General features: G+C 50.2%; 1 protein-coding gene, 1 long non-coding RNA gene and 1 pseudogene across 11 annotated transcripts; all 3 read left to right on the top strand.

Annotated features, from left to right (window-relative positions):
• Nucleotides 1-5,907: 5,907 nt before the first annotated feature.
• LOC140898026 (uncharacterized) lies at nt 5,908-16,350 on the top strand. 10 transcript variants are annotated; one of them, XM_073311402.1, is made up of 6 exons: nt 6,076-6,162; nt 7,325-7,572; nt 8,248-8,335; nt 8,894-9,020; nt 9,530-9,643; nt 9,981-16,350. In XM_073311402.1, exons 2-6 carry the CDS (start codon nt 7,535-7,537, stop codon nt 13,349-13,351), a joined length of 3,738 nt encoding a protein of 1,245 aa, XP_073167503.1. In that variant the 5' UTR covers nt 6,076-6,162; nt 7,325-7,534; the 3' UTR covers nt 13,352-16,350. The 10 variants fall into 10 exon arrangements, with proteins under 10 accessions (XP_073167510.1, XP_073167503.1, XP_073167500.1 ...); XM_073311399.1 differs by having other exon boundaries at nt 9,978-16,350; XM_073311404.1 differs by having other exon boundaries at nt 8,165-8,335; nt 9,978-16,350.
• A 134-nt stretch (nt 16,351-16,484) lies between these two features.
• Nucleotides 16,485-18,368, top strand: LOC140898085 (uncharacterized). Its single transcript, XR_012154907.1, has 2 exons — nt 16,485-16,800; nt 17,789-18,368. It is a non-coding gene; the product is annotated as an uncharacterized lncRNA (long non-coding RNA).
• A 4,521-nt stretch (nt 18,369-22,889) lies between these two features.
• LOC140898060 (zinc finger protein RFP-like) overlaps nt 22,890-25,905 on the top strand; it is a 39,316-nt pseudogene continuing 36,300 nt past the window's right edge.

Genomic DNA, 25,905 nt, shown 5'->3' with positions numbered 1-25,905 from the left:
AACCTCCTTGTTCCAATAACAACGATAACTTAGGTGCACCATTTCTTATTGGAACCCTCCGTGCAGTCCTGCCTGAAATACTCCTTGATGTACAGGCACACCCTTTGTTGATTTTAGCTCCCTGAAGCCAACCCTGTAAGCCGTGTCATCAGTCGCCCCTCCCTCCGTCAGAGCAACGGCAGACAATCGTTCCGCGCCTTTTTTCTGTGCGGACGCCATACCAAGGCAAGCATGGAGGCCGCTCAGCTCACTTTGGCAATTAGGAGCACATTAACCACCACACGCATTATCCAGCAGTATATGCAGCACCAGAACATGGCAACGCGATACCGGGCGAGGAGGCGACGTCAGCGCGGTCCCGTGAGTGATCAGGACATGGACACAGATTTCTCTGAAAGCATGGGCCCTGACAATGCATGCATCATGGTGCTAATGGGGCAGGTTCATGCTGCGGAACGCCGATTCTGGGCTCGGGAAACAAGCACAGACTGGTGGGACCGCATAGTGTTGCAGGTCTGGGACGATTCCCAGTGGCTGCGAAACTTTCGCATGCATAGGGGCACTTTCATGGAACTTTGTGACTTGCTTTCCCCTGCCCTGAAGTGCATGAATACCAAGATGAGAGCAGCCCTCACAGTTGAGAAGCGAGTGGCGATAGCCTTGTGGAAGCTTGCAACGCCAGACAGCTACCGGTCAGTTGGGAATCAATTTGGAGTGGGCAAATCTACTGTGGGGGCTGCTGTGATGCAAGTAGCTCACGCAATCAAAGATCTGCTGATATCCAGGGTAGTGACCCTGGGAAATGTGCAGGTCATAGTGGATGGCTTTGCTGCAATGGGATTCCCTAACTGTGGTGGGGCCATAGACGGAACCCATATCCCTATCTTGGCACCGGAGCACCAAACCGGTGAGTACAGAAACCACAAGGGGTACTTTTCAATCGTGCTGCAAGCTCTGGTGGATCACAAGGGACGTTTCACCAACATCAACGTGGGATGGCCGGGAAAGGTGCATGATGCTCGCATCTTCAGGAACTCTGGTCTGTTTCAAAAGCTGCAGGAAGGGACTTTATTCCCAGACCAGAAAATAACTGTTGGGGATGTTGAAATGCCTATATGTATCCTTGGGGACCCAGCCTACCCCTTAATGCCATGGCTCATGAAGCCGTACACAGGCAGCCTGGACAGTAGTCAGGAGCTGTTCAACTACAGGCTGAGCAAGTGCAGAATGGTGGTAGAATGTGCATTTGGACGTTTAAAGGCGCGCTGGCGCAGTTTACTGACTCGCTTAGACCTCAGCGAAACCAATATTCCCACTGTTATTACTGCTTGCTGTGTGCTCCACAATATCTGTGAGAGTAAGGGGGAGACGTTTATGGCGGGGTGGGAGGTTGAGGCAAATCGCCTAGCTGCTGGTTACGCGCAGCCAGACACCAGGGCGGTTAGAAGAGCACAGGAGGGCGCGGTACGCATCAGAGAAGCTTTGAAAACCAGTTTCATGACTGGCCAGGCTACGGTGTGAAAGTTCTGTTTGTTTCTCCTTGATGAAACCCCCCGCCCCTTGGTTCACTCTACTTCCCTGTAAGCTAACCACCCTCCCCTCCTCCCTTTAATCATTGCTTGCAGAGGCAATAAAGTCATTGCTGCTTCACAGTCATGCATTCGTTATTCATTCATCACACAAATAGGGCGATGACTACCAAGGTATCCCAGGAGGGGTGGTGGAGGAGGGAAGGAAAATGCCACACAGCACTTTAAGCACAGCACTTTAAAAGTTTACAACTTTAAAATTTATTGAATGACAGCCTTCTTTTTTTTGGGCAATCCTCTGTGGTGGAGTGGCTGGTTGGCCGGAGGCCCCCCCACCGCGTTCTTGGGCGTCTGGGTGTGGAGGCTATGGAACTTGGGGAGGAGGGCGGTTGGTTACAGAGGGGCAGCAGTGGCAGTCTGTGCTCCAGCTGCCTTTGCTGCAGCTCAACCATGCACTGGAGCATACTGGTTTGGTCCTGCAGCAGCCTCAGCATTGAATCCTGCCTCCTCTCATCACGCTGCTGCCACATTTGCGCTTCAGCCCTGTCTTCAGCCCGCCACTTACTCTCTTCAGCCCTCCACCTCTCCTCCCGGTCATTTTGTGCTTTCCTGCACTCTGACATTATTTGCCTCCACGCATTCGTCTGTGCTCTGTCAGTGTGGGAGGACAGCATGAGCTCGGAGAACATTTCATCGCGAGTGCGTTTTTTTTTCTTTCTAAGCTTCACTAGCCTCTGGGAAGGAGAAGATCCTGTGATCATTGAAACACATGCAGCTGGTGGAGAAAAAAAAAGGGACAGCGGTATTTAAAAAGACACATTTTATAAAACAGTGGCTACACTCTTTCAGGGTAAACCTTGCTGTTAACATTACATACATAGCACATGTGCTTTCGTTACAAGGTCGCATTTTGCCTCCTCCCACCGCGTGACTATCCCCTCAACCTTCCCCCCTCCCTGTGGCTAACAGCGGGGAACATTTCTGTTTAGCCACAGGCAAACAGCCCAGCAGGAATGGGCTCCTCTGAGTGTCCCCTGAAGAAAAGCACTCTATTTCAACCAGGTGACCATGAATTATATCTCACTCTCCAGAGGATAACACAGAGAGATAAAGAACGGATTTTGGTTGAATGCCAGCAAACATACACTGCAATGCTTTGTTCTACAGTGATTCCCGAGTACGTGTTACTGGCCTGGAGTGGTAAAGTGTCCTACCATGAAGGACGAAATAAGGCTGCCCTCCCCAGAAACCTTTTGCAAAGGCTTTAGGACTACATCTAGGAGAACCGCAAATGCCAGGGCAAAGTAATCCTTTCACATGCTTGCTTTTAAACCATGTATAGCATTTTAAAAGGTACACTCACCAGAGGTCCCTTCTCCGCCTGCTGGGTCCAGGAGGCAGCCTTGGGTGGGTTCGGGGGGTACTGGCTCCAGGTCTAGGGTGAGAAACAGTTCCTGGCTGTCGGGAAAACCGGTTTCTCCACTTGCTTGCTGTGAGCTATCTACAACTTCCTCCTCATCATCATCTTCTTCGTCCCCAAAACCTACTTCCGTATTGCCTCCATCTCCATTGAAGGAGTCAAACAACACGGCTGGGGTAGTGGTGGCTGAACCCCCTAAAATGGCATGCAGCTCATCATAGAAGCGGCATGTTTGGGGCTCTGACCCAGAGCGGCTGTTCGCCTCTCTGGTTTTCTGGTAGGCTTGCCTCAGCTCCTTCAGTTTCACGCGGCACTGCTTCGGGTCCCTGTTATGGCCTCTGTCCTTCATGCCCTGGGAGATTTTGACAAAGGTTTTGGCATTTCGAAAACCGGAACGGAGTTCTGATAGCACGGATTCCTCTCCCCAAACAGCGATCAGATCCCGTACCTCCCGTTCGGTCCATGCTGGAGCTCTTTTGCGATTCTGGGACTCCATCATGGTCACCTGTGCTGATGAGCTCTGCATGGTCACCTGCAGCTTGCCACGCTGGCCAAACAGGAAATGAGATTCAAAAGTTTGCGGTTCTTTTCCTGTCTACCTGGCCAGTGCATCTGAGTTGAGAGTGCTGTCCAGAGCGGTCAGAATGGAGCACTCTGGGATAGCTCCCGGAGGCCAATACCATCGAATTGTGTCCACAGTACCCCAAATTCGAGCCGGCAACGTCGATTTAAGCGCTAATCCACTTGTCAGGGGTGGAGTAAGGAAATCGATTTTAAGAGCCCTTTAAGTCGAAATAAAGGGCTTCATTGTGTGGACGGGTGCAGGTTTAAATCGATTTAACGCTGCTAAATTCGACCTAAAGTCCTAGTGTAGACCAGGGCTTAGCTTCTTAACCCTTTACAGGTGAAAGGGTTTTTCCTCTGGCCAGGAGGGATTTTAAAGGTGTTTACCCTTCCCTTTATATTTATGACACTCCCCTTCCACTCTCCTGTGTGGCAAAGTCCTTATAACCCTGACCAGACAGGGCCCAGGCTTCCTGAAGGGCTCGGCCCCCTGACCTGGTTATGACCACTCAGGACACAGGTTAGAGCAAACCCACTCTGGGTACTTTCTCCGCTCTGGATGCTTCCCTGATCTCTTCCCTGACCATTGTCTATGCCCCAGAACAAGTGGAATTTACTAACCAGCAAGTAATTTAAAACAATCAGGAAGCAATGGGAAAGGTGAAAGGAAAACACTTAGCCCCACTCTATGGGCTCTGGGGAAGCACAAACAGCATCTCTGGGATGCCCGGACAGTTCACAGTCTGTCCCTCCCACGTCCCAGGCCTCCTGCCCAGGCCCTGGCTGTGCTGCAGGGATGCTGCGGGTCAGACAGGTGCTCTGGTGGTGGCCACACGCCCTCAGGCTCTCAGTGACAGAACTTTACTTTCCAGTGTCCCCGGAAAGGTGCAAACCAGAGGACAAATAAAAAGCCCCCCCCCCACTTGGTAATCTCTGTAAACTGATTGGAGGGGGGTCAGTGGGGCAGACTTGTGATCTTTCAGCACTTCTGGCTGCTGACCAAGTTCTGTCCCTGCCCCCCAGGGTTCCATGGGGTGCAGACCATGGACTGGGACACCCACGAGGGGCAGGGGAAATGCCAGTATGATGGGGATAACTTCATCAGCTTCCACATTCAGCCTCAAGCCCCTTACCCCTGTCTGCATCCCGACTCCCCCCTCCTGAAACCGTGGCCCTGCTCCCAGCCCCACCTCAATGGGATGCGGGGGGGGGGATTTTTAGAGCTACACTGCCTCCCCCTTATCCCTCTCTGTGCCCTTCTACCCCCTTGAGGTGCGGCCGGGAGCAGGGCCATGGCTCCGGGAGGGTGGGAGATGGGACACAGACAGGGGTAAGAGGCCCGAAGCTGGACGTGGAAGTTGATGAAGTCATCCCCATCGTACTGGCATTTACCCTGCCCCCGGCGGTGTCCCAGATCAAGGCCTCCGTCCCGTGGAACCCAGGGGGAGGGCAGGGACAGAACTAGGTCAGCAGCCAGAAGTGCTCAAAGATCATGAGTCCAACCCCTTGACCCCCTCCCCCCAGTCAGTTACAGAGATTACCAAGTGTGGGGGCTTTTTATTTGTCCTCTGGATTTGCACCTTTCCGGGGACACTGGGAAGAAAGGTCCTGTCACCTAGAGCCTGAGGGCGTGTGGCCACCGCCAGAGCACGTGTCTGACCCACGGCATCCCTGCAGCACAGCCAGGGCCTGGGCAGGAGGCCTGGGATGGACTGTGAACTGCCCCCGTGCCCACAGAGTGGGGCTAAGTGTTTTCCTTTCGCCTTTCTCATTGTTTCCTGATTTTTTTTTTTTAATTAGTTGCTGTTTAGTAAATTGCCATTTGTTCTGGAGTATAGACAATGGTCAGGGAGGAGGTCAGGGAAGCGTCCAGAGCGGAGAAAATATCCTGGAGTGGGCACGCTCCAGCCTGTGTCCTGCATGGTCACACCAAGTTTGGGGGCCGAGCCCCTCAGGAAGCCTGGGCCCAGCCTTGTCAGGGTTATAAGGACTTTACCACACAGGAGAGTGGAAGGGGAGCCCTCAAGGTGAGGCAGGCTCTGGGTGAGGGAAGAGGGAGCGAGGACTCAGATCCTTCTGCTGTTTGATTCCACAGCAGTGGGGGGTAAAGTCAGGAAAGTTCCCCACAGTAACAGGACCATTTCCCCGCTTACCTCCCTGCATGTTTACTGGCTTCCCCTAAAGTTCATTCAATATTTTAGGGAAAAGTGTCAGAGCTGGCCACACTCTGAGGCCACCAAAAATGTGGCCGTGAGAACCCCTGGGCTAGATGCTCAGGACAGGCCCTTCTGACCTTAGAGTCTGGGAGTGTAACAGGAGCCGGGCACAGGGATGCTGCAGCGCGGTGGGTTGATCGCTAGGACCCAGGAGCGGCTGGGGGGCGGCTCTGGGGGGAGGATCGCGGGGCTCAGGCCCGGCCGCAGGAAGTGACTCGCAGCCGCTGCGGGGACTCTGGCTCCCGGCGAGATCCCCGCGCCCCGGCGGCTGGTGCTGGGAGCCCGGAGCCCGGGCTGCAGCCGGGAGAGGGGAACCTCCAGCCGGGCCCTGCCCGCTGCTCCCCGGGAGCCTCTCCCAGGGCAGAGCCCCCAGCCCGGCCAGGGCCCCTTCCCGGCCCGGCCCCTGCCCCGGGGGGCCCCGCTCGGAGGGAAGGTAAGAGAGACCCGCCCCCCCCCAGGGTCACCCCCGGGCTGCAGGGGGCGGGTTTGGCCCCGGGCTGCTCCCCGCGGAGCCGGCTGCGATTCCCTGCCCCGGGCCTGGGAAAGCTGCCGCCAGTTCCCGGCGTGTGCGGGGCGGGGGCAGGATCACGTTACCCCCCCCCCCCCCCCACTTGCTGCTTTGTTTCCCTGCCCCGGCCGGGTTGGTGCGGACGGAGGCTGCAGCTCAGGGAGATGTGAGGGGGGCAAATAGGGAGGGGCAGAAGGTGGGCCGGGGCCAAACTGAATGCAGGGTGGGGGCCCCATCCTGGGCCAGGGAAGGAGGGGGGCCCAGGGGCACAATCGGGGGGGGGGCAGCACAGGCGCTGGATCTCGGCTAGCGGGGCCCTGCCGCACCCCCTGGCTTGAAGGGGTTTCCATCCTATCCAGGCTTTACAGTTTGGTTCAATGGCTCTCAGTGCTTCCCCCTCCGTACAGATTGTTTCAGGCCCCCTGCCTGGGACTAGGAGCCGGGGATAACAATGGGTACAGCTGGTCGGGGGTGAGCCCTCCTCGCATTGTAGGGACAGGACCCCAACCCCTGAGCACCCCCAACATCCCCCCCACTGAGCATGTGGCCCCAGCCTTCCCGGTCCTGGGGCCTAGGGAGGGCACATGGCCCCAGCCTGAACCCCAGGGGTAGCCGAAGGAGAAGCCTGACATGCTCCTCACAGGGGCCGTGCACCCCACCTCCGCAGTCAGCTGTGACTCTCAGCCAGCCTGGAAAACAGAAGGGTTTATTGGTCGCTGGGAAGGCGGCATAGAACAGAGCTTGTTAGCACAGAAACCAAGAGCGTTCGGCAACGTCTGGCTTGGGGGGAATCCAGAGTCTTGAGTCCTGGGCTCTCCCCGCTGAGTCCCAAACCAGGAGACTGAGCCGCTTCCAGCCCCCCATCCTCACTGACACCCAGCTGCCCCTCCCCCATGCTTTCTCACCTGGCCTCCCCCTCTCTCTTTGTTCTCCAACACCTTTGGCTGGCTCCCTGCAGAGGACGGGCTCTGGCCATCACTTGCCAGGATAGAGAATTTTGGCCATTCTCTACACCCAGGCAGCCACTCTGCCATCACACCTGCCCTCTAGAGGTCTCCACAATGATCACACCCCTGTATCCCACCAGCTTGATACTTGTGTAACACATGGGGAAACTGAGGCACACACACAGTACTCAGAGAAAACATTAAGAACAATCCCGCTTCATGAATCCCTCTGAGACCAGCCCAGGGGCACTTTCTGCAGTGGCTGGAACCCCTCTGACCACACCAGCCCCTGAACCTGAGCCTGCAGATGATGGAGAGACCTGGGGAAAGGGCTGGAGCTGGGCAGGAAAATGACTCTGCACGGAAGGCGCCTTTCAGGGACTAGCTGGTGAGTTTGGCCTACAAGGGGAGGGTCTCCCTGTGTCTGTGAGTACCAGAGCTTCTGTCCTCAGTGACACAGCCTGGTTCAACCCTCATTACCAGTGTCCGTGGCTGAGCCACCTAATGAGAGCAAAGACCCAAGACAATGGGGCAGTCGCCAGTTCTCCCAGGGCGAGGGAAGAAGATAAAAAGGGAGAGTGGAGAGACTTGAAGGGGCAGCAGGAGCAGGAAGTGGGGAGGGAGGTTCCCAGCTCTGCCCAGATTCATTCCCTGCACCCCCGCGGCAGTCAGCTCTCCTGGGAACAAGGGCAGGAGCTGAGAGAGGAAAAGCCAGTTGCTTGCTCTGCTGAGCACCGCACTACTTAGGGAGATGGGGGAGAGCTAGAGGGGGTCACAATACACTGTGGGGCAGTACCCTGAAGTGACTCCTTTGATTCTGCTCTTTTTCCAGCGTTTGGCTCAGAGATGCTGCTCTGGGGAGGTTTAGAAGGGACGTGGTGGGTTAGTTCTAAGCAGGGGGGGCTGGCCGGGGAGGTAATGAACTAACTGGGTTTGTTCCCAGCATGGCAGAGTCATAGAATCAGAGCGTCTGTCTGCAGGGAGAGAGCCTGGGGGGAATCGGGGAGTGACATGGACTCCAGCCCCTTATGAAACCTGCCCAATCTCCCTGCTCCTCCAACAGGCTGAGGAATCGTGTCCACGTTTCGCTTCAGATTGTCCCATCTTGCAGGGGACAGGGCAGGGAAATGGCCGTGACGGAGCCAGCTCAGGTAGGGGATTTTCAGGGAGCTTTTGGTGGTGGGGGAGGGGCATCGTAGAGGGGTTAATCACCCGGCGTGGGACGGGGTGTGATAAACCTGCTGGAACATGATCGACCTGGGCCTGATTCTCTGAACAGGCCCACTGGTGGGTAGGGGGGAAGGGGGAAATATTCCCCCATTTCTGAAACAGGGAACAGCCCCCCTGGGCAGGGCTGGGAAAACGACCAGACTCCCAGTGCTGGAGCCTGAACCCACTGGCCAGAGGCTGCTGTGAAGTACGAAGGGAAGCTGTCGGGATTCCTGTCCCTGTCCCCTGCTCCGGCTCGGAGCTCTGCTGCCCGTCTCAGCCTGTGGCTGGCAGGCGAGTGGGAAATGTGAAGAGCCTGCCCTGCTCCATCTGCTGGAGGGGGCGCGTTAATAAGTTCTCACCTTCTCCCCACCCCCTGGAGCCTCCTGGCTGCTCTGAGCAGGGTGGGGGGAGGATTCTGCTTCTCTAGCCCTCCTCCCCCGTGACTAGTGGGATTGTGGCTGGGGCGGCAGATGCTTAGTGGGCAACTCTTGTTCCAGATGCTGGTGACCTTCGAGGAGGTGGCTGTGTATTTCACCCAGGGGCAGGGGGCTCTGTTGGATCCCGCTCAGAGAGCCCTCTACAGGGACGTCATGCAGGAGAACTACGAGACAGTGACCTCGCTGGGTAAGGGATTCGTGGCTCCTTGGTTATTGGAAGCTGCGGGGTGCGGGGAGGGTTTGTGTGTCTGGCACCGCTGAGGTTCTTCCCTCATCACACTCCAATGAGACCAGGGTGTCAAAACCTAAGGCGCATACTAAATCATCCCCACCAGTACCCCGTAGCTTGCAAGGTGAAGAACTCTTGTATTATCCTGTCTTTGTTGTTTCTCGGTCACTCACAGAATCCTTCTTCTCCCTCCTCCTTGGTCTGACCTCCGTATGAGGGCTCTGGGCTCCGCAGGTTTAGAAATAGGCAGGGGTTTAACACGAGAGCTGGGTGTGCATCACAATTCCCCTCACCTCCCCAGACGTCTGCCTCCCCCGAGGGGGCTCAGTAACCATGTTCCCGTCCTCTTAGATTCTACTTTCCACAGCACAGAACAGGGACAGGTGCCGTCCACGGAATGTCCTTTCTGACAGACGCTCTCTCAGTCCTCCATACCCTCCTCTGATCTGAATTGACCACCTGTACAGGATTCCCCCTTCCCAAACCTGACCTGATCGCCCGACTGGAACGAGGGGAAGAGCCGTGGGTGCCCGATCTCCAGGCCGGTGAGGAAAGAGAGATCCCGAGAGTCAGCCACACAGGTGAGGACTGACACAGAAACCATCTGGGGAATGAAGGAAAAAATTGAGAATCCCAGAACCGTGGTATCAGTAAGTTTCCTCAGTTCCTTCCTCAACTCACCCAGGGCAGGGCTGCAGTCAGGAGCTATCACTGACATTGTTTCCCACATGTCCTGTTACTTGCAAGTGTTTCCTTCCCAACGTTCCTTCTCTGTGAAAGTTTGGGTGGGATTTGGAGGCAGAATCCAATTGCTCCATCTATGCAGCTTTACTATGTTGGGTTTTCCCTTGGTGCTATTCCTCTTAATTTTTCCCTAGCACAATGACTCCTGTCCGGATTGTCTCTCTGTCCCAGCAGGTGATGAGAGAGTGAGTGAAAACGAGGAGGGGAATCAACAGCAGGAGATTCCTGGGTACAGGGAATCACAGGGCACCTTTGTGGGAAGACCCCATAAGTGCTTAAACTCTGGAAAAAGTTTCATATGGAGGTCACAACTTGTTTTACATCATCGAATCCACACAGGAGAGAGACCCCACAAGTGCTTAGACTGTGGGAAAAGTTTCATACGGAGGTCAAACCTTGTTAAACATCAGGCAATCCACACAGGAGAGAGACCCCATAAGTGCTTAGACTGTGGGAGAACTTTCACACGGAGGTCAGACCTTGTTAAACATCAAACAGTCCACACTGGAGAGAGACCTCATAAGTGCTTAGATTGTGGAAAAAGTTTCATACGGAGGTCACAACTTGTTTTACATCAGGAATGCCACACTGAAGGGAGACCGCATAAGTGCTTAATCTGTGGGAAACGTTTCATATGGAGGTCACAACTTGTTTTACATCATCGAATCCACACAGGAGAGAGACCCCACAAGTGCTTAGACTGTGGGAAAAGTTTCATATGGAGGTCAACCCTACTTAATCATCAGGCAATCCACACGGGAGAGAGACCTCATAAGTGCTTAGACTGTGGGAAAAGTTTCATACGGAGGTCACACCTTGTTAGACATCAGGCAATCCACACAGGAGAGAGACCCCATAAGTGCTTAGACTGTGGAAAAAGTTTCATACGGAGGTCACACCTTGTTAGACATCAGGCAATCCACACAGGAGAGAGACCCCATAAGTGCTTAGCCTGTAGAAAAAGTTTCATACGGAGGTCACACCTTGTTAGACATCAGGCAATCCACACAGGAGAGAGACCCCATAAGTGCTTAGACTGTGGAAAAAGTTTCATACGGAGGTCACAACTTGTTTTACATCAGGAATGCCACACTGAATGGAGACCCCATAAGTGCTTAATCTGTGGGAAACGTTTCATATGGAAGATAGACCATGTTAAACATCAAGCAATCCATACTGGAGAGAGACCCCACAAGTGCTTACTCTGTGGGAAAAGTTTCATACTTAGATCATACCTAGTTTTACATCATCGAATCCACACAGGAGAGAGACCCCATAAGTGCTTAGACTGTGGAAAAAGTTTCATACGGAGGTCACACCTTGTTAGACATCAGGCAATCCACACAGGAGAGAGACCCCATAAGTGCTTAGCCTGTAGAAAAAGTTTCATACGGAGGTCACACCTTGTTAGACATCAGGCAATCCACACAGGAGAGAGACCCCATAAGTGCTTAGACTGTGGAAAAAGTTTCATACAGAGGTCACAACTTGTTAGACATCAGGCAATCCACACAGGAGAGAGACCCCATAAGTGCTTAGATTGTGGAAAAAGTTTCATACGGAGGTCACAACTTGTTTTACATCAGGAACGCCACACTGGAGGGAGACCCCATAAGTGCTTAATCTGCGGGAAACGTTTCATATGCAAGTTAGACCATGTTAAACATCAAGCAATCCACACTGGAGAGAGACCCCACAAGTGCTTACTCTGTGGGAAAAGCTTCATACGGAGGTCAACGCTACTTAGTCATCAGGCAATCCACACAGGAGAGAGACCCCATAAGTGCTTAGACTGTGGGAAAAGTTTCATACGGAGGTCAACGCTACTTAGTCATCAGGCAATCCACACTGGAGAGAGACCTCATAAGTGCTTAGACTGTGGGAAAAGTTTCATACAGAGGTCACGCCTTGTTAGACATCAGGCAATCCACAAAGGAGAGAGACCATATAAGTGCTTAGACTGTGGGAAAAGTTTCATATGGAGGTCACACCTTGTTAGACATGAGGCAATCCACACAGGAGAGAGACCCCATAAGTGCTTAGACTGTGGAAAAAGTTTCATACAGAGGTCACAACTTGTTTTACATCAGGAACGCCACACTGGAGGGAGACCCCATAAGTGCTTAATCTGCGGGAAACGTTTCATATGCAAGTTAGACCATGTTAAACATCAAGCAATCCACACTGGAGAGAGACCCCACAAGTGCTTACTCTGTGGGAAAAGCTTCATACGGAGGTCAACGCTACTTAGTCATCAGGCAATCCACACAGGAGAGAGACCCCATAAGTGCTTAGACTGTGGGAAAAGTTTCATACGGAGGTCAACGCTACTTAGTCATCAGGCAATCCACACTGGAGAGAGACCTCATAAGTGCTTAGACTGTGGGAAAAGTTTCATACAGAGGTCACGCCTTGTTAGACATCAGGCAATCCACAAAGGAGAGAAACCCTATAAGTGCTTAGACTGTGGGAAAAGTTTCATAGGGAGGTCAGACCTTGTTAAACATCAAGCAGTCCACACAGGAGAGAGACCTCATAAGTGCTTAGATTGTGGAAAAAGTTTTATACAGCGATCAACCCTACTTGATCATCAGGCAATCCACACTGGAGAGAGACCCCATAAATGCTTAATCTGTGGGAAAAGTTTCATACGGAGGTCAGATCTTGTTAAACATCAAGCAGTCCACACTGGAGAGAGACCCCATAAATGCTTAATCTGTGGGAAAAGTTTCATACGGAGGTCAGATCTTGTTAAACATCAAGCAGTCCACACTGGAGAGAGACCCCATAAATGCTTAATCTGTGGGAAAAGTTTCATACGGAGGTCAAACCTTGCAAAACATCAGATAATCCACACAGGAAAGAAATCCCATAAATGTTTGGACTGTGGGAAAAGTTTTACACAAAGATCAAATCTTATGGCACATCAGGCAATCCACACAGGAGAGAGACCTCATAAGTGCTTAGACTGTGGGAAAAGTTTCATACAGAGGTCCCACCGTGTTAAACATCAAGCCGTCCACAGTGGAGAGAGATCTCATAAGTGCTCAGAGTGTGGAAAAAGTTTCATAATGCGGTCAACCCTACTTAATCATCAGGCAATCCACACTGGAGAGAGACCCCATAAATGCTTAATCTGTGGAAAAAGTTTCATACGGAGGTCAGGCCTTGTTAAACATCAGGCTATCCACACTGGAGAGAGACCTCATAAGTGCTTAGACTGTGAGAAAAGTTTTATCCAGAGGTCCCACCTTGTTAGACATCAGGCAGTCCACACTGGAGAGAGACCTCATAAGTGCTTAGACTGTGGGAAAAGTTTTATTCAGAGGTCCCACCTTGTTAGACATCAGGCAATCCACACAGGAGAGATACCCCATAAGTGCTTAGACTGTGGGAAAAGTTTTATCCAGAGGTCCCACCTTGTTAGACATCAGGCAATCCACACAGGAGAGAGACCCCATAAGTGCTTAGACTGTGGGGAAAGTTTCATACATAGGTCCCACCTTGTTAAACATCAAGCAATCCATACAAGAGGGAGACCATAAGACTCTTGGAAAGGTTTCAGAAACAGATTAGCCCTTCTAAAGATCAGGCAATCCACACACGCGAGAGAATCCCGTAAGTGCTTAGACTATGGAAAAATGTTTCAAATAGATGTCATCCCTTGTTTTACATCAGAGAATCCACACAGAGGAGTGACTCCATAACTGCTTAGCCTGTGAAAGACCTTTTAAATGGAGGTCAGAACTTGTTTCAAATTAGGCAATTCACACAGGAGAGAGACCCTATAAGTGTTTGGACCATGTGAAAAGTTTCACACAAAGATCGAATCTTATAACACTCAGAGGATCCACACAGGAGAGAGACCGCATCAGTGCTCAGACTGGAAAAAGTTTCCTACATAGGTCAGACCTCGTTAAACATCAGCTAATCCACAGAGGAGAGAGATCCCATAAGTGCTTAGGCTGTGGGTAAAGTTTTATAAGGAGCTCAGCCCATGTTTTAGATCAGAGAATCCACACAGGAGACCCCATAAGTGCTCAGACTATGGAGAAACTTTCATACCGTGGTCAAGGCTTCTTAATTATCAGGCAGTCCTCAAAAGAGGGAGACTCCGTAAGTGCTTAGACTGTGGAAAAAGTTTCATACAGAGGTCAGACCTTGTTAAACATCAGACAATCCACACTGAAGAGAGATCCGATAAGTGCTTAGACCAGGGGTGGGCAAACTTTTTGGCCCGAGGACCATATCGGGGTTGAAAACTTGTATGGAGGGCTGGGTCAGGGAAGGCTGTGCCTCCCCAAACAGCCTGGACCCGCCTCCATCTGACCCCCTCCCACTTCCTGCCTTCTGACTGCCCCCCTCAGTATCCCTGATCCATCCAATCCCTCCTGCTCCTTGTCCCCTGACCGCCCCCTCCAGAGACACCCCACCCACCCCTAACCACCCCCCAGGACCTCATCTGAAGGATTCATGCAGGGTTCATGCACTTGGCAACATTTAGGGCACACCCTGAGTGTTGTGTAGGAGCAGTGCACACACGGCTCCTCTCAAGGGCATGAACCTTGGAAACTCGCCCAAAGGACATGAACCGTGGGAAGCCTCCCAGGACTGGGCTCAAGGCCCGAGAGCAAGGACTGTGATAGATAGAAATTGGTAAATAAGAATCTTAAACAAAGCCAGTGTATTCCTTTTATCTGTTGGAGTATGTAATGCGCAGGAGAAGGGGGAGAATAAAAGAGAGGGTGGAAAGCTGACAAGGCAGACCAGCCCGTCGGCAGACCAGCCCGCTTGCTTGCTTAAAGCTTTGTCTGTCTTGTATTTGGACCGCAACATTCATCCCCTATCTAAACCCCCTGACTGCCCCCTCCAGGGGCCCCTGCCCCAAACCACCTCCCCAGGACCCCAACCCCTTCCCAATCCCCCGTGCTTCCTGTCCCCTGACTGCCCCAACCCCTATCCACACCCCTGCTCCCTGACAGGCCCCCGGGACTCCCACACCTATCCAATCCCCCCATGTTCCCCATCCCCTGACTGCCCCCCCCCAAAACATCCGCCCATCCAACAGCCCCCATCCCCTTACTCCCCCCTGGGACTCCCTGCCCCTTATCCAACCCTCCGGCCCCGGCCCCCTTACCACATTGCTGGTGGCCCGGCAGGAGCCAGACACGCTGCACCACTCTCCCGGAGGAGCACGCAGCCCCACCCCTCAGAGCGCTGCCCGCACGGTGCGTTGAGGCTCCGGGAGAGCAGGGAAGGTAGGGGATGGGCTGGGAGCAGCCTCCCCCGCCGGGCGCTCAGGCGGGTCGGTCAGGACAGTCCCGCAGGCCGGATGTGGCCCGCAGCCCGTAGTTTGGCCACCCCTGGCTTAGACTGTGGGAAACATTTCAGAAACTGATGAGTCCTTGTTCTACATCAAGGAATCCACAAGACTCCATAAGTGCTTGGACTGAGCAAAAGTTGTACACAGAGATCACACCTCATTAAACATGGGAGAATTCACACACGATCTAAACTTCTGTGACACCTGGCCCAAAAGAGTTAAGAACCTTGCAGGCTAATTGACCCAGATTCAACCTTTAGAGACATGTTAGAAAACTGTGTAAATGGTATTTGGGGCCACTCCAAGTAATATAGAGTAGAACTTTGAAATGTAAACTGGTGTTGTTAAAAAATTGGAAGAAGATAGTAGGGCTGTTGATTAATTGCAGTTAATTCGCGTGATTAACTCAAAAAAATTCATTGGGGTTAGAAAAATTAATTTCAATGAATCACATTGTAAAACAATAGAATACCAATTGGAATTTGTTAAATGTTTTTGGATGTTTTTCTGCATTTTCTCATATGTTGATTTCTCACAACAAAGAAGAGAAAGTGTACAGTGCTCACTTTATATTATTTTTTATTACAAATATTTGTACTATAAACATTCAAAACACAAATAGTATTTTTCAATTCACCTCATACAAGTACTGTAGTGAAATCTCTTTATCAGGAAAGTGTAACTTAGAAACATAGATGATTTTAATTATATAAGTGCACTCAAAAATAAAGCAATTAAGACCTTTAGAGACTAGAAGTCCACTCAGTGCTACTTCTTTTTCTGCCAATCGCTAAGGCTTGGTCTATGCTACGAGTTTATGTTGGATTTAGCAGCGTTAAATCGAATTAACCCTGCACCCGTCCACACAATGAAGCCATTTTTTCGACATAAAAAGGGCTCTTAAAACCGATTTCTGTACTCCTCCCCAATGAGGGGATTAGCGCTGAAATCGACATCGCTGTTTCGAATTAGGGTTAGTGTGGACGCAATTCAAAGGTATTGGCCTCTGGGAGCTATCCCACAGTGCACCATTGTGACCGTTCTGGACAGCACTCTGAACTCGGATACACTGGCCAGGTGTACAGGAAAAGCCCCAGGAACTTTTGTAACTCATTTCCTGTTCGCCCCAGGCGAGTTCATCAGCACAGGTGACCATGCAGTCTCAGAATTGAAAAAGAGCTCCAGCATGGACCGAATGGGAGGGACTGGATCTGATCGCTGTATGGGGAGAGGAATCCGTGCTATCAGAACAATGTTCCAAAAGACGAAATGCCAAAACATTTCAAAAAATCTCCGAGGCCATGAGGGACAGAGGCTACAGCAGGGACGCAACACAGTGCCGCGTGAAACTTAAGGAGCTCAGACAAGCGTACCAGAAAACCAAAGAATCAAACAGACGCTCTGGGACAGAGCCCCAGACATGCCGCTTCTACGCTGAGCTGCATGCAATTCTAGGGGGAGCTGCCACCACTACCCCACCCTTGTCCGTGGACTCCAATGATGGGGTACTCTCCTCCATGCCTGAGGATTTTTCAGATGGGGAAGATGAGGAGGAGGAGGACGAGCTTAAGGAGAGCACACAGCACACCATTCTCCCCGACAGCCAGGATCTTTTTATCACCCTGACTGAAATACCCTCCCAACCCAACCAAGCCGGAGAAGGGACCTCTGGTGAGTGTACCCTTTTAAATATAATACATGTTATAAAAGCAAGCGTTTTTTAATGATTAAGTAGCCCTGAGGATGGGGGATGCATTCGTGGCCAGTATTGCTCCTGGAAAAGTCTGTTAACGTGTCTGGGGATGGAGTGGAAATCCTCCAGAGACATCTCCGTGAAGCTCTCCTGGAGGTACTCTAAAAGCCTTTGCAGAAGGTTTCTGGGGAGAGCAGCCTTATTCCGTCCTCCATGGTAGGACACTTTACCACGCCATGCTAGTAGCAAGTAATCTGGTATCATTGCATGACAAAGCCTGGCAGCGTATGGTCCCGGTGTTTGCTGGCATTCAAGCAACATCCATTCTTTATCTCTCTGTGTTATCCTCAGGAGAGTGATATCATTCATGGTAACCTAGTTGAAATAGGGGAATTTAATTAAGGCGACATTGAGAGGTGGCCATTCCTACTGGGCAGTTTGCCTGTGGCTGAAAGGAAATCCTCCCCACAGTTAGCCACGCGGTGGAGGTGGGGGGGAGTTTTGGCGCTGAGCTGTTCATGTTTGGCTAGCAGGGATCTTCCCTGATACCAGCCACACAGTGGGGGGAGAGATAAAGCAATCATCCCAGAAAATTGAATGGCGGGGCGGGTTAGTTTGGTTTTTGCTGCTGCATGTTAACAGGAAAACCGCAGCATTAAATGGCCAACTCAACCTGCTTTGCTTGGTATGGGAGAGGAGGGCGCTGCTGTTATGAAGGTTGCAGAAGCCGAAAAACTATGGCTTACCATGGCTGCCTGCAAGTCGAATTCTGTTGCCCGGCACTGCGTGTGTGATCTCTAACACCAAAGCTGCAGGCACTCAATATAAGATGCAAAATGCGACCTCGTACCAAAATCACATGTGCTATGTAATGTGAATAGTTTAGTTCACCGTGGAAGAGTATAGCCATTGTTCTGTAAAATGTATCTTTTAAAATACTTCACTCCCTTTTTTTCACTCCAGCAGCTGCCAATGTTTCAAGCCTCCCTCCTCCGTCCCAAAGGCTATCTCAGATAAGGCGGCGAAAAAAATGCATGCGCTATGAAATGTTCTCTGAGCTCATGCAGTCATCTAGCACTGACAGAGCTCAGCAGAATGTGTGGAGGGACACAATAGCAGAGTACAGGAAAGTGGCCGATGAACGTGAGGAGAGGTGGTGGCAGGAAGATCAGAGGAGGCATGAGGCAATGCTGGGGCTACTGCAGTATCAAACGGACATCCTCCGGCCTCTGGTGGAGGTTCATGAACGGCAGCAGGATCACAGACTGCCGCTGCAGCCACTGTTTAATTGCCCTCCCTCCTCCCCAAGTTCCATAGCCTCCTCACCCAGACGCCCAAGAACATGGGGAGAGGGAGGTGGGGAGGCTCCGGGCACCCAACCACTTCACCCCAGTGGACAGCCCAAGCAACAGAAGGCTGTCATTCAAGAAGTTTTAAAGTGGCCTTTTCCTTCCCTCCTGCCTTCTTCCCACACCTCACCTGGGCTACCTTGTGAGTTATCTCCCTATTTTTATAATCAATTAATAAAGAATACATGTTTTTTAAATGATAATGACTTTATTTCCCTTGCAAGCAAGCTGTGATCGAAGGGGGAAGGGTGGGTGGCTAACAGGGAATTTAGAGGCAACCAAGGGGGTGGGTTTTCATCAAGGAGAAACAAACAGAAGTGTCACACGGTACCCTGGCCAATCATGAAACTGGTTTTCAAAGCTTCTCTCATGTGCACCACTTCCTGCTGTGCTCTTCTAACCTCCCTGGTGTCTGGCTGCGCGTATTCAGCGGCCAGGCGATTGGCCTCAACCTCCCACCCTGCCATAAACGTCTCCCCCTTTACTCTCACAGAGATTGTGGAGCACACAGCAAGCAGCAATAACAATGGGAATATTGGTTTCGCTGAGGTCTGAGCGAGTCAGTAAACTGCGCCAGCGACCCTTTAAACATCCAAATGCACACTCTACCACCATTCTGCACTTGCTCAGCCTATAGTTGAACAGCTCCTGACTACTGTCCAAGGTGCCTGTGTACGGTTTCATGAGCCAGGGCATTAAGGGGTAGGCTGGATCCCCAAAGATAACTGTAGGCATTTCAACATCCCCAACAGTTATTTTCTGGTCTGGGAAGTAAATCCCTTCCTGCAGCCATTGAAACAGATCAGAGTTCCTGAAGACACGAGCATCATGAACCTTTCCTGGCCATCCCACGTTGATGTTAGTGAAATGTCCCTTGTGATCCACCAGTGCTTGCAGCACCATTGAAAAGTACCCCTTGCGGTTTATGTACTGGCTGCCCTGGTGGTCCGGTCCCAAGATAGGGATATGCGTTCCGTCTATAGCCCCACCACAGTTAGGGAATCCCATTGCAGCAAAGCCATCTCGTGTGACCTGCACATTTCCCAGAGTCACTACCTTTGATAGCAGCAGCTCAATGATTATGTTGGCTACTTGCATCTCAGCAACCCCCACAGTAGATTTGCCCACTCCAAATTGATTTCCGACTTACCGGTAGCTGTCTGGCATTGCAACATTCATTCATAAAATTGGTTACCCCAGAAACTAGCTAATTGAGTTTCACTTTCAATCCAATTGCTGCTTAAATCACTGAAACTTGAACTCTTTCAACATTGTAACTTCTGCTCACTGTTTGCCATTTCTTACACTTGTCCATATTGTAACTCAAACTCCATTTTAACTTGTCCCAAACTCCATTTTAAAAATGCTTACTCCATTTTGCAAAAGCCTAATGTAATCTTATTAGTTTAGTTTAGATGTGTGAATGAGGTATGTATGGATGGTGGAATCAACCTCCAGCCCCAGCCTGTCCTGATAAAATAAAGTGTAAACACCCAGTGGCTGAAGATGTGGACAACAGCCCTGACAAAGTAAGAGGAGTCCACCCTCAAAAGAAAAGAACAAAAGTACAATTGAAGAAACATCAGAGCCAGGTCCTAGGCTGAAAGTCATGTCTGCAATTGACGGGTGATCAATCACACCGAACCCAGAGGCAGCGTGACACAGCAAGACCTATAGACTCTAGATTGAAACTAAAGCCTACAAAAAAGGATGGATGAGATGGAAGACTTTGGGGAGGGTACCATTCTGCAGCCAACATGGAAGGGCATTGGTGCATGCCCAACAGAGACCCAGCTCTTCCTTGTGCCCGGCTTTCCTGGCCAGTTAGCTGTCACAGGCATCGAACCCAAGATATTAGTTATTGGTTATAAATCAAATTGTGTTATCATAATAAAAATGGCATTTTCTTGTCTTGTCCCCTGAAATGATCCTGTGTAGTTTTCTTGGCATAACAACCTTGAGAGATCATCAAGTCCAGTCCCCTGCCCTCACAGCAGGACCAAGCACCATCTAGATCATCCCTGGTAGATGTCTATCCAACCTGTTCTTAAATATCTCCAGTGATGGGGATTCCACAACCTCCCTAGGCAATTTATTCCAGTGTTTCACCACCCTGACAGTTAGGAAGTTTTCCTAATGTCCAACCTAAACCTCCCTTGCTGCAATTTAAGTCCATTGCTTCTTGTCCTATCATCAGAGCTCAAGGAGAACAATTTTTCTCCCTTCTCCCTGTAACACCCTTTTAGATACTTGAAAACTGCTATCATGTCCCCCCTCAGTCTTCTGTTTTCTAAACTAAACAAGCCCAATTCTTTCAGTCTTCCCTCATAGCTCATGTTTTCTAGGCCTTTTATCGTTTTTGTTGCTCTTCTCTGGACCTTCTCCAGTTTTTCCACATCTTTCTTGAAACGTGGTGCCCAGAACTGGAGACAATACTCCAGTTGATGCCTAATCAATGCAGAGTAGAACGGTAGAATGGTCTCTTGTATCTTGCTCACAACACTCCTGTTAATGCATCCCAGAATCATGTTTGCTTTTTTTGCAACAGTGTCACACTGTTCACTCATATTTAGCTTGTAGTCCACTATGACCCCTAGATCCCTTTCTGCAATACTTATATTTACTTAGTCAATAATCCAAATAGTTTTCTTTAAAACCATAGGCACCAACTTTTCCCGGCGCTGGTGGGTGCTCAACCCCCATTCCCCGCCCTGACTCCACCCCTGCCCCAATCCCATTCCAACCCCTTCCCCAAAGTCCCTCCCCAACTCCACCTCCTCCCTGCACCTATTGGACCCCTTCCCCAAATCCCTGTCCCGGCCCCGCGTCTTCCCCAAGGGCGCCGCATTCCCCCTCCTCTCCCTCCCTCCCAGCACTTGCCTCCGCGAAACAGCTGTTTTGCAGCGGGAAGCGCTGGGAGCTAGGGGGAGAAGCGGGGAAGGGACGCTCAGGGGAGGAGGCAGAGTAGAGGTGGAGGTGAGCTGGGGCGGGGAGCTGCCACGGGGTGCAGAGCGCTCACTAATTTTTTCCCCTGAGTGAGTGATCCAGCCCCGGAGCACCCATGGAGTCGGCACCTATGTTTAAAACATGAACAATTTGAACAATCTCTATTAGAGATCTCTATTCCTCCATAGCTAAAGCCCTCCATAATTACAGCTAGTTGACATTTTTCACACAGAAATGTTTCTCATCTGAAAGTGTGGCTTCAGGAAAATCAGGGTTTCCCTGGAAATGTTGCTTTTTACGACAATAGGTTAGATTCTGATCAGGAGAATCAACATGTAATTGCAAATTGTGGAATCATTTCAATTGCAGTCTAAAATGTCTGTCCACATTTTCTGTTTCCACATTTCTGCAGGGAAACATTAGAGAATATTTCGTTCCGGAAAACATCTTAACCCCTGTAGCTCAGCATCAGCTCATTTATAATTAAGGGTGAAAGATCAAGTTACAACACATAATGTGAAAATGTTCAGTCCATGACGAAACAGAAAGATCTCCAAAAATATCATGTCCAAGAATAATCTAGAGATCATGCAGCCACTGTGCTGGCCCTGTATATGATGGAAACCACTTCAAGCCAGGGGGTGCGGCATCCCCAGTACCCCTAGTTCCAGCACTTAAAACTTATTTTTAAAGGCTTTGTATCTGACTGAAAATATTTCTTAGACCAAGAGTCCTGGTCAGTGTTTGAAACCCAAACATTGGAGCATTAGGACATTGAAAGTGAAATGAATTAAAGTTGTAGAACTGCTTTCTTTCCAGTGTCTTGTGGTGTTTAGATGTTGCTTGTAATTATTAGAATTGGGAGCACTGGCTGTTGGGAGTCTGAAAGGACAGGAAACAGGAAGGAGGGGGAGGAGTTGAAGAGGCTGAAGGAGAGCTACTGGGGTGATATTTAAAAGTTTTTCTCTGCAAGGAAGAGAGCTAGAAACATCCTTTGTTTAGAAAACAGAAGCCGAGCACCTCACCTCATCACCTGCATCCAGGAGGTGGGGCTTCAACAAACACAACAAATATTGCAAGACTCATGATAAAATCATGAAAGTTGGTGACGCTGCAGCCCCTTTACGCTGAGCCAGAGCAGCCCTTATTGTAAATGAGAATCAGGTCTTGAAAACATGGATTTCAGCTTAACCAAGTTTTTAGCCTGTGAGTTTAATATCACTGGGGTGGAATGATTAGCTTTTTACTGATATAGCTGTATACACACAAACCAATGGCAAAATATTTCAATTGATAATAAATGAAAATTACAGATATGGAAATTAAGGACAACGCTGCTTGAAAACTTATTCAGGTTTGACTTAAGGAGAGTTACTTTGCATATTTTGACAGGGGATGTTGACAGTCTGTGTTTTCATGGTTATAAAGCCCTCACTTTTTGAATCTCAGTGTCGACTGTCATTAAAGAATTGTCGACTGACTCACTGTTGTCGTATCCCCCCATAATTTCCCACAACTGAAAATTTAAATTAATAAAAATTGGGGGGGAAATGCTGAAACCCAGATTTTTGTGCAACTGTGAAAATGTAACTTAATAAATATTGAAAAAATACTGTAAAATAAACATATATATATATAATTCTTTCAAGCCTAAATATCACTCCAGACACACAGCCTCTGCTCATGCAAGCGCTTTAGGACAGGGGGATGCTGGGTATATTTCTGAGCTCAGGAAAGTGAAGCCAACCCTGTTACACTGCCCAGAGGGAACCATGGCCTCAGAGAACCCTGTGGAATGTCTCCAGGATGAAGTTGCTTGTCCCATTTGTCTGGAGTATTTTAAGGACCCAGTGATTATAGACTGGGCACAATTTCTGCCCAGCCTACATCAGCCAGTGCTGGGAGGGATCCAATACAGCCGCCTCTTGCCCTCAGTGCAGAGAAACTGCGCAACAGAGAAACCTCAGGCCCAACAAGCAGCTGGCAAACATGGTAGAAATCGCCAAGCGGCTGAGTTTCCAGGCAGCGAAGGGAGCAGGAGGGGGCGGGGTGTGTGGGGAACACCGGGAGGCTCTGAAACTGTTCTGTGAAGAGGATCAAACCCCCATCTGTGTGGTGTGTGACAGATCCCGGGCTCACCGCGCTCCTAAGGTGTTTCCTATGGAGGAGGCTGCCCAGGAGTCCTGTCAAGTTGCTGTGAAGTTTAATGGGCAATAACTTTAGATTTTAATGACAGGTTAATTTCACTGCAAGTTGCCGTCACAAGTGTATCTGTATCATGCAGCTCTGCAAAGCCTTCACTGTATGGGAGCTGCTATTATAAATAAATAATAATAAAGAAAAATAAATGATCTGGCAGAGTGGCAAGAAAGGCAAAAAAATAAAGTCTTTAAAGATACCTGACATGGGAAACCTTTAACTGAGAAGTTGAATCCTTGTCAAACCCAACTTCCACTGGTGAAACAAGGGAACTTTTTACAGAACAGAAGCTGTTCAATGATCAGTGCAGCTTAAAACACAAGAGCTGCAGGCCTGTCTATATTTGCGAGTTGGGAGTTTGCCCTAACACTTAGTCCCGCTCTGTCACACCAGTGCAGTCCCCAGGGCTTCAGAGCTGAAATTCAACTGGGAGTTGGGCTCCTTGGAGAATCCCAGCTCATATTTGGAGCCCGGTTGGTTTCTGGGATTAGTATCACTTCTGTAATCTGAAAACCACCTTAATTGATTCACCACCATGTGACTCCAGTTTCCTGTTATGTGCTGTGCTACTAATTAGTGAATGAATAAATACCAGTCAAACTCAGATAATTGTGGTCTCTCTCTAATTTATAAAATGACTGAATTGGAAACAAGTTGGAATATGACACTCTCCCTATTTCCGTTGTTCGGTTTCATTCCCTTGGTGCCCCTGATGTCATAAATCCATTAGGACAAACAGTCACCTTGGGTTTGGGTGGAAAAACATCCCCCTACCCACCCTTCTGAACCCTCAGAATGAAACCTCCCAAATAATTTCTCTTTCTACAGGAAAAAAATCAGGCCCATTGCAAGACTTTGAGGGAAGAGAGAGAAAAACTGCAGGGATTTCAAGTGACTGGAGAGGGGGAAAGCTGGGAGTATCTGGTAGGTGCCTGTTGTTTCTGACCTGCTGAGACTTGTGGTGAGAGGTCTGTTTTTAGGCAGATTCCTCTGTGGGCTTGGTGAATGTGGGCATCAGTACATTTCTCCATGATCCTAGATTTTCTGTGTTAGGTTCATGTGCAGAATCTAAGCTCTTGTGTCAGTGAATGAGTTAATTTCTAGCCCTTGTGACTTTCCCTGTGTCTGCGTCATTTCTTGGGTTGGTGAATTCTTTGATTTCTTTTTTCCCTTGGAACTTCTGTCAGTGTAATGCTGAGTCCTGCCTCCTGCTGCTCTGGATCTCCATTCTCAGAGGCCATGAAAGTGGGATGAGCCCCTGAGACTGTGGGAGGGGATGGGCTCTGGCCACGGGGGTCATATCTATTGAATGACAGGAAAGCAATTGAGCTGGTGTAACAGGTGCCCAGGTGTCAGGACGTCTCACATTCATTCATGAGTTAACAAAGGTCACAACATTGAGGCCCAAATTTAGCAAAATGGCCTAATTTTGAGTCCCTGATTTTCTCTCCCAATCTTTCCGATCTTCAGAAGATGGGGGAATTGAACCTAGCACTCCTACATCACAGCGGAGTGCACTAATCACTCGGTTACGAGGTAAGCAGCACCAGCTCCCCTTCTGGTCACTTTGTAAGGTGTGGGCAGGCACCTGCGCTGTTCTGAGGCCCTTGGAATTGCAAGCTCTTGCTTCAAGAGCATAGGTGAGGAGAGGTTCTTTGGTCCTGCTTGCAACAGGGGCTCTGCAGCACTCCACTGAGCAGACGCTGACCGTGTTTTCCAGACAGCCAGCTTAGAGCAAGGTGGGGTGAGTTGTGTGGCTGTGGTTTAGGGAGCAGCCTGGTTTTCTCTCTCTCTATGCCCTGGTCTACACTAGGACTTTAGGTCGAATTTAGCTGTGTTAAATCGATGTAAACCTGCACCCGTCCACACAATGAAGCCCTTTATTTCGACTTAAAGGGCTCTTAAAATCGATTTCCTTACTCCACCCCTGACAAGTGGATTAGCGCTTAAATCGACGTTGCCAGCTCGAATTTGGGGTACTGTGGACACAATTCGATGGTATTGGCCTCCGGGAGCTATTCCAGAGTGCTCCATTGTGACCGCTCTGGACAGCACTCTCAACTCAGATGCACTGGCCAGGTAGACAGGAAAAGAACCGCAAACTTTTGAATCTCATTTCCTGTTTGGCCAGCGTGGCAAGCTGCAGGTGACCATGCAGAGCTCATCAGCACAGGTGACCATGATGGAGTCCCAGAATCACAAAAGAGCTCCAGCATGGACCGAACGGGAGGTACGGGATCTGATTGCTGTTTGGGGAGAGGAATCCGTGCTATCAGAACTCCGTTCCAGATTTCGAAATGCCAAAACCTTTGTGAAAATCTCCCAGGGCATGAAGGACAGAGGCCATAACAGGGACCCGAAGCAGTGAAACTAAAGGAGCTGAGGCAAGCCTACCAGAAAACCAGAGAGGCGAACAGCCGCTCTGGGTCAGAGCCCCAAACATGCCACTTCTGTGATGAGCTGCAGGCCATTTTAGGGGGTTCAGCCACCACTACCCCAGCCGTGTTGTTTGACTCCTTCAATGGAGATGGAGGCAATACGGAAGCAGGTTTTGGGGACGAAGAAGATGAGGAGGAGGAGGAGGTTGTA

This window comes from Lepidochelys kempii, chromosome 14, assembly GCF_965140265.1.
Source record: "Lepidochelys kempii isolate rLepKem1 chromosome 14, rLepKem1.hap2, whole genome shotgun sequence".
Taxonomy (NCBI): Eukaryota; Metazoa; Chordata; order Testudines; family Cheloniidae; genus Lepidochelys; species Lepidochelys kempii.
The sequence above is the reverse complement of the archived record's forward strand: the minus strand, read 5'-3'. Positions and strand labels throughout refer to the sequence as shown.

Bases quoted from the DNA above. Each gene is read 5' to 3' on its own strand.
- LOC140898026 (XM_073311399.1), top strand. From the start codon at position 7,535: ATGACTCTGCACGGAAGGCGCCTTTCAGGGACTAGCTG. The intron at 8,336-8,893 runs GTAGGGGATTTT...CTCTTGTTCCAG, and splicing joins CCGTGACGGAGCCAGCTCAG to ATGCTGGTGACCTTCGAGGA. The intron at 9,021-9,529 runs GTAAGGGATTCG...CCACCTGTACAG, and splicing joins CGAGACAGTGACCTCGCTGG to GATTCCCCCTTCCCAAACCT.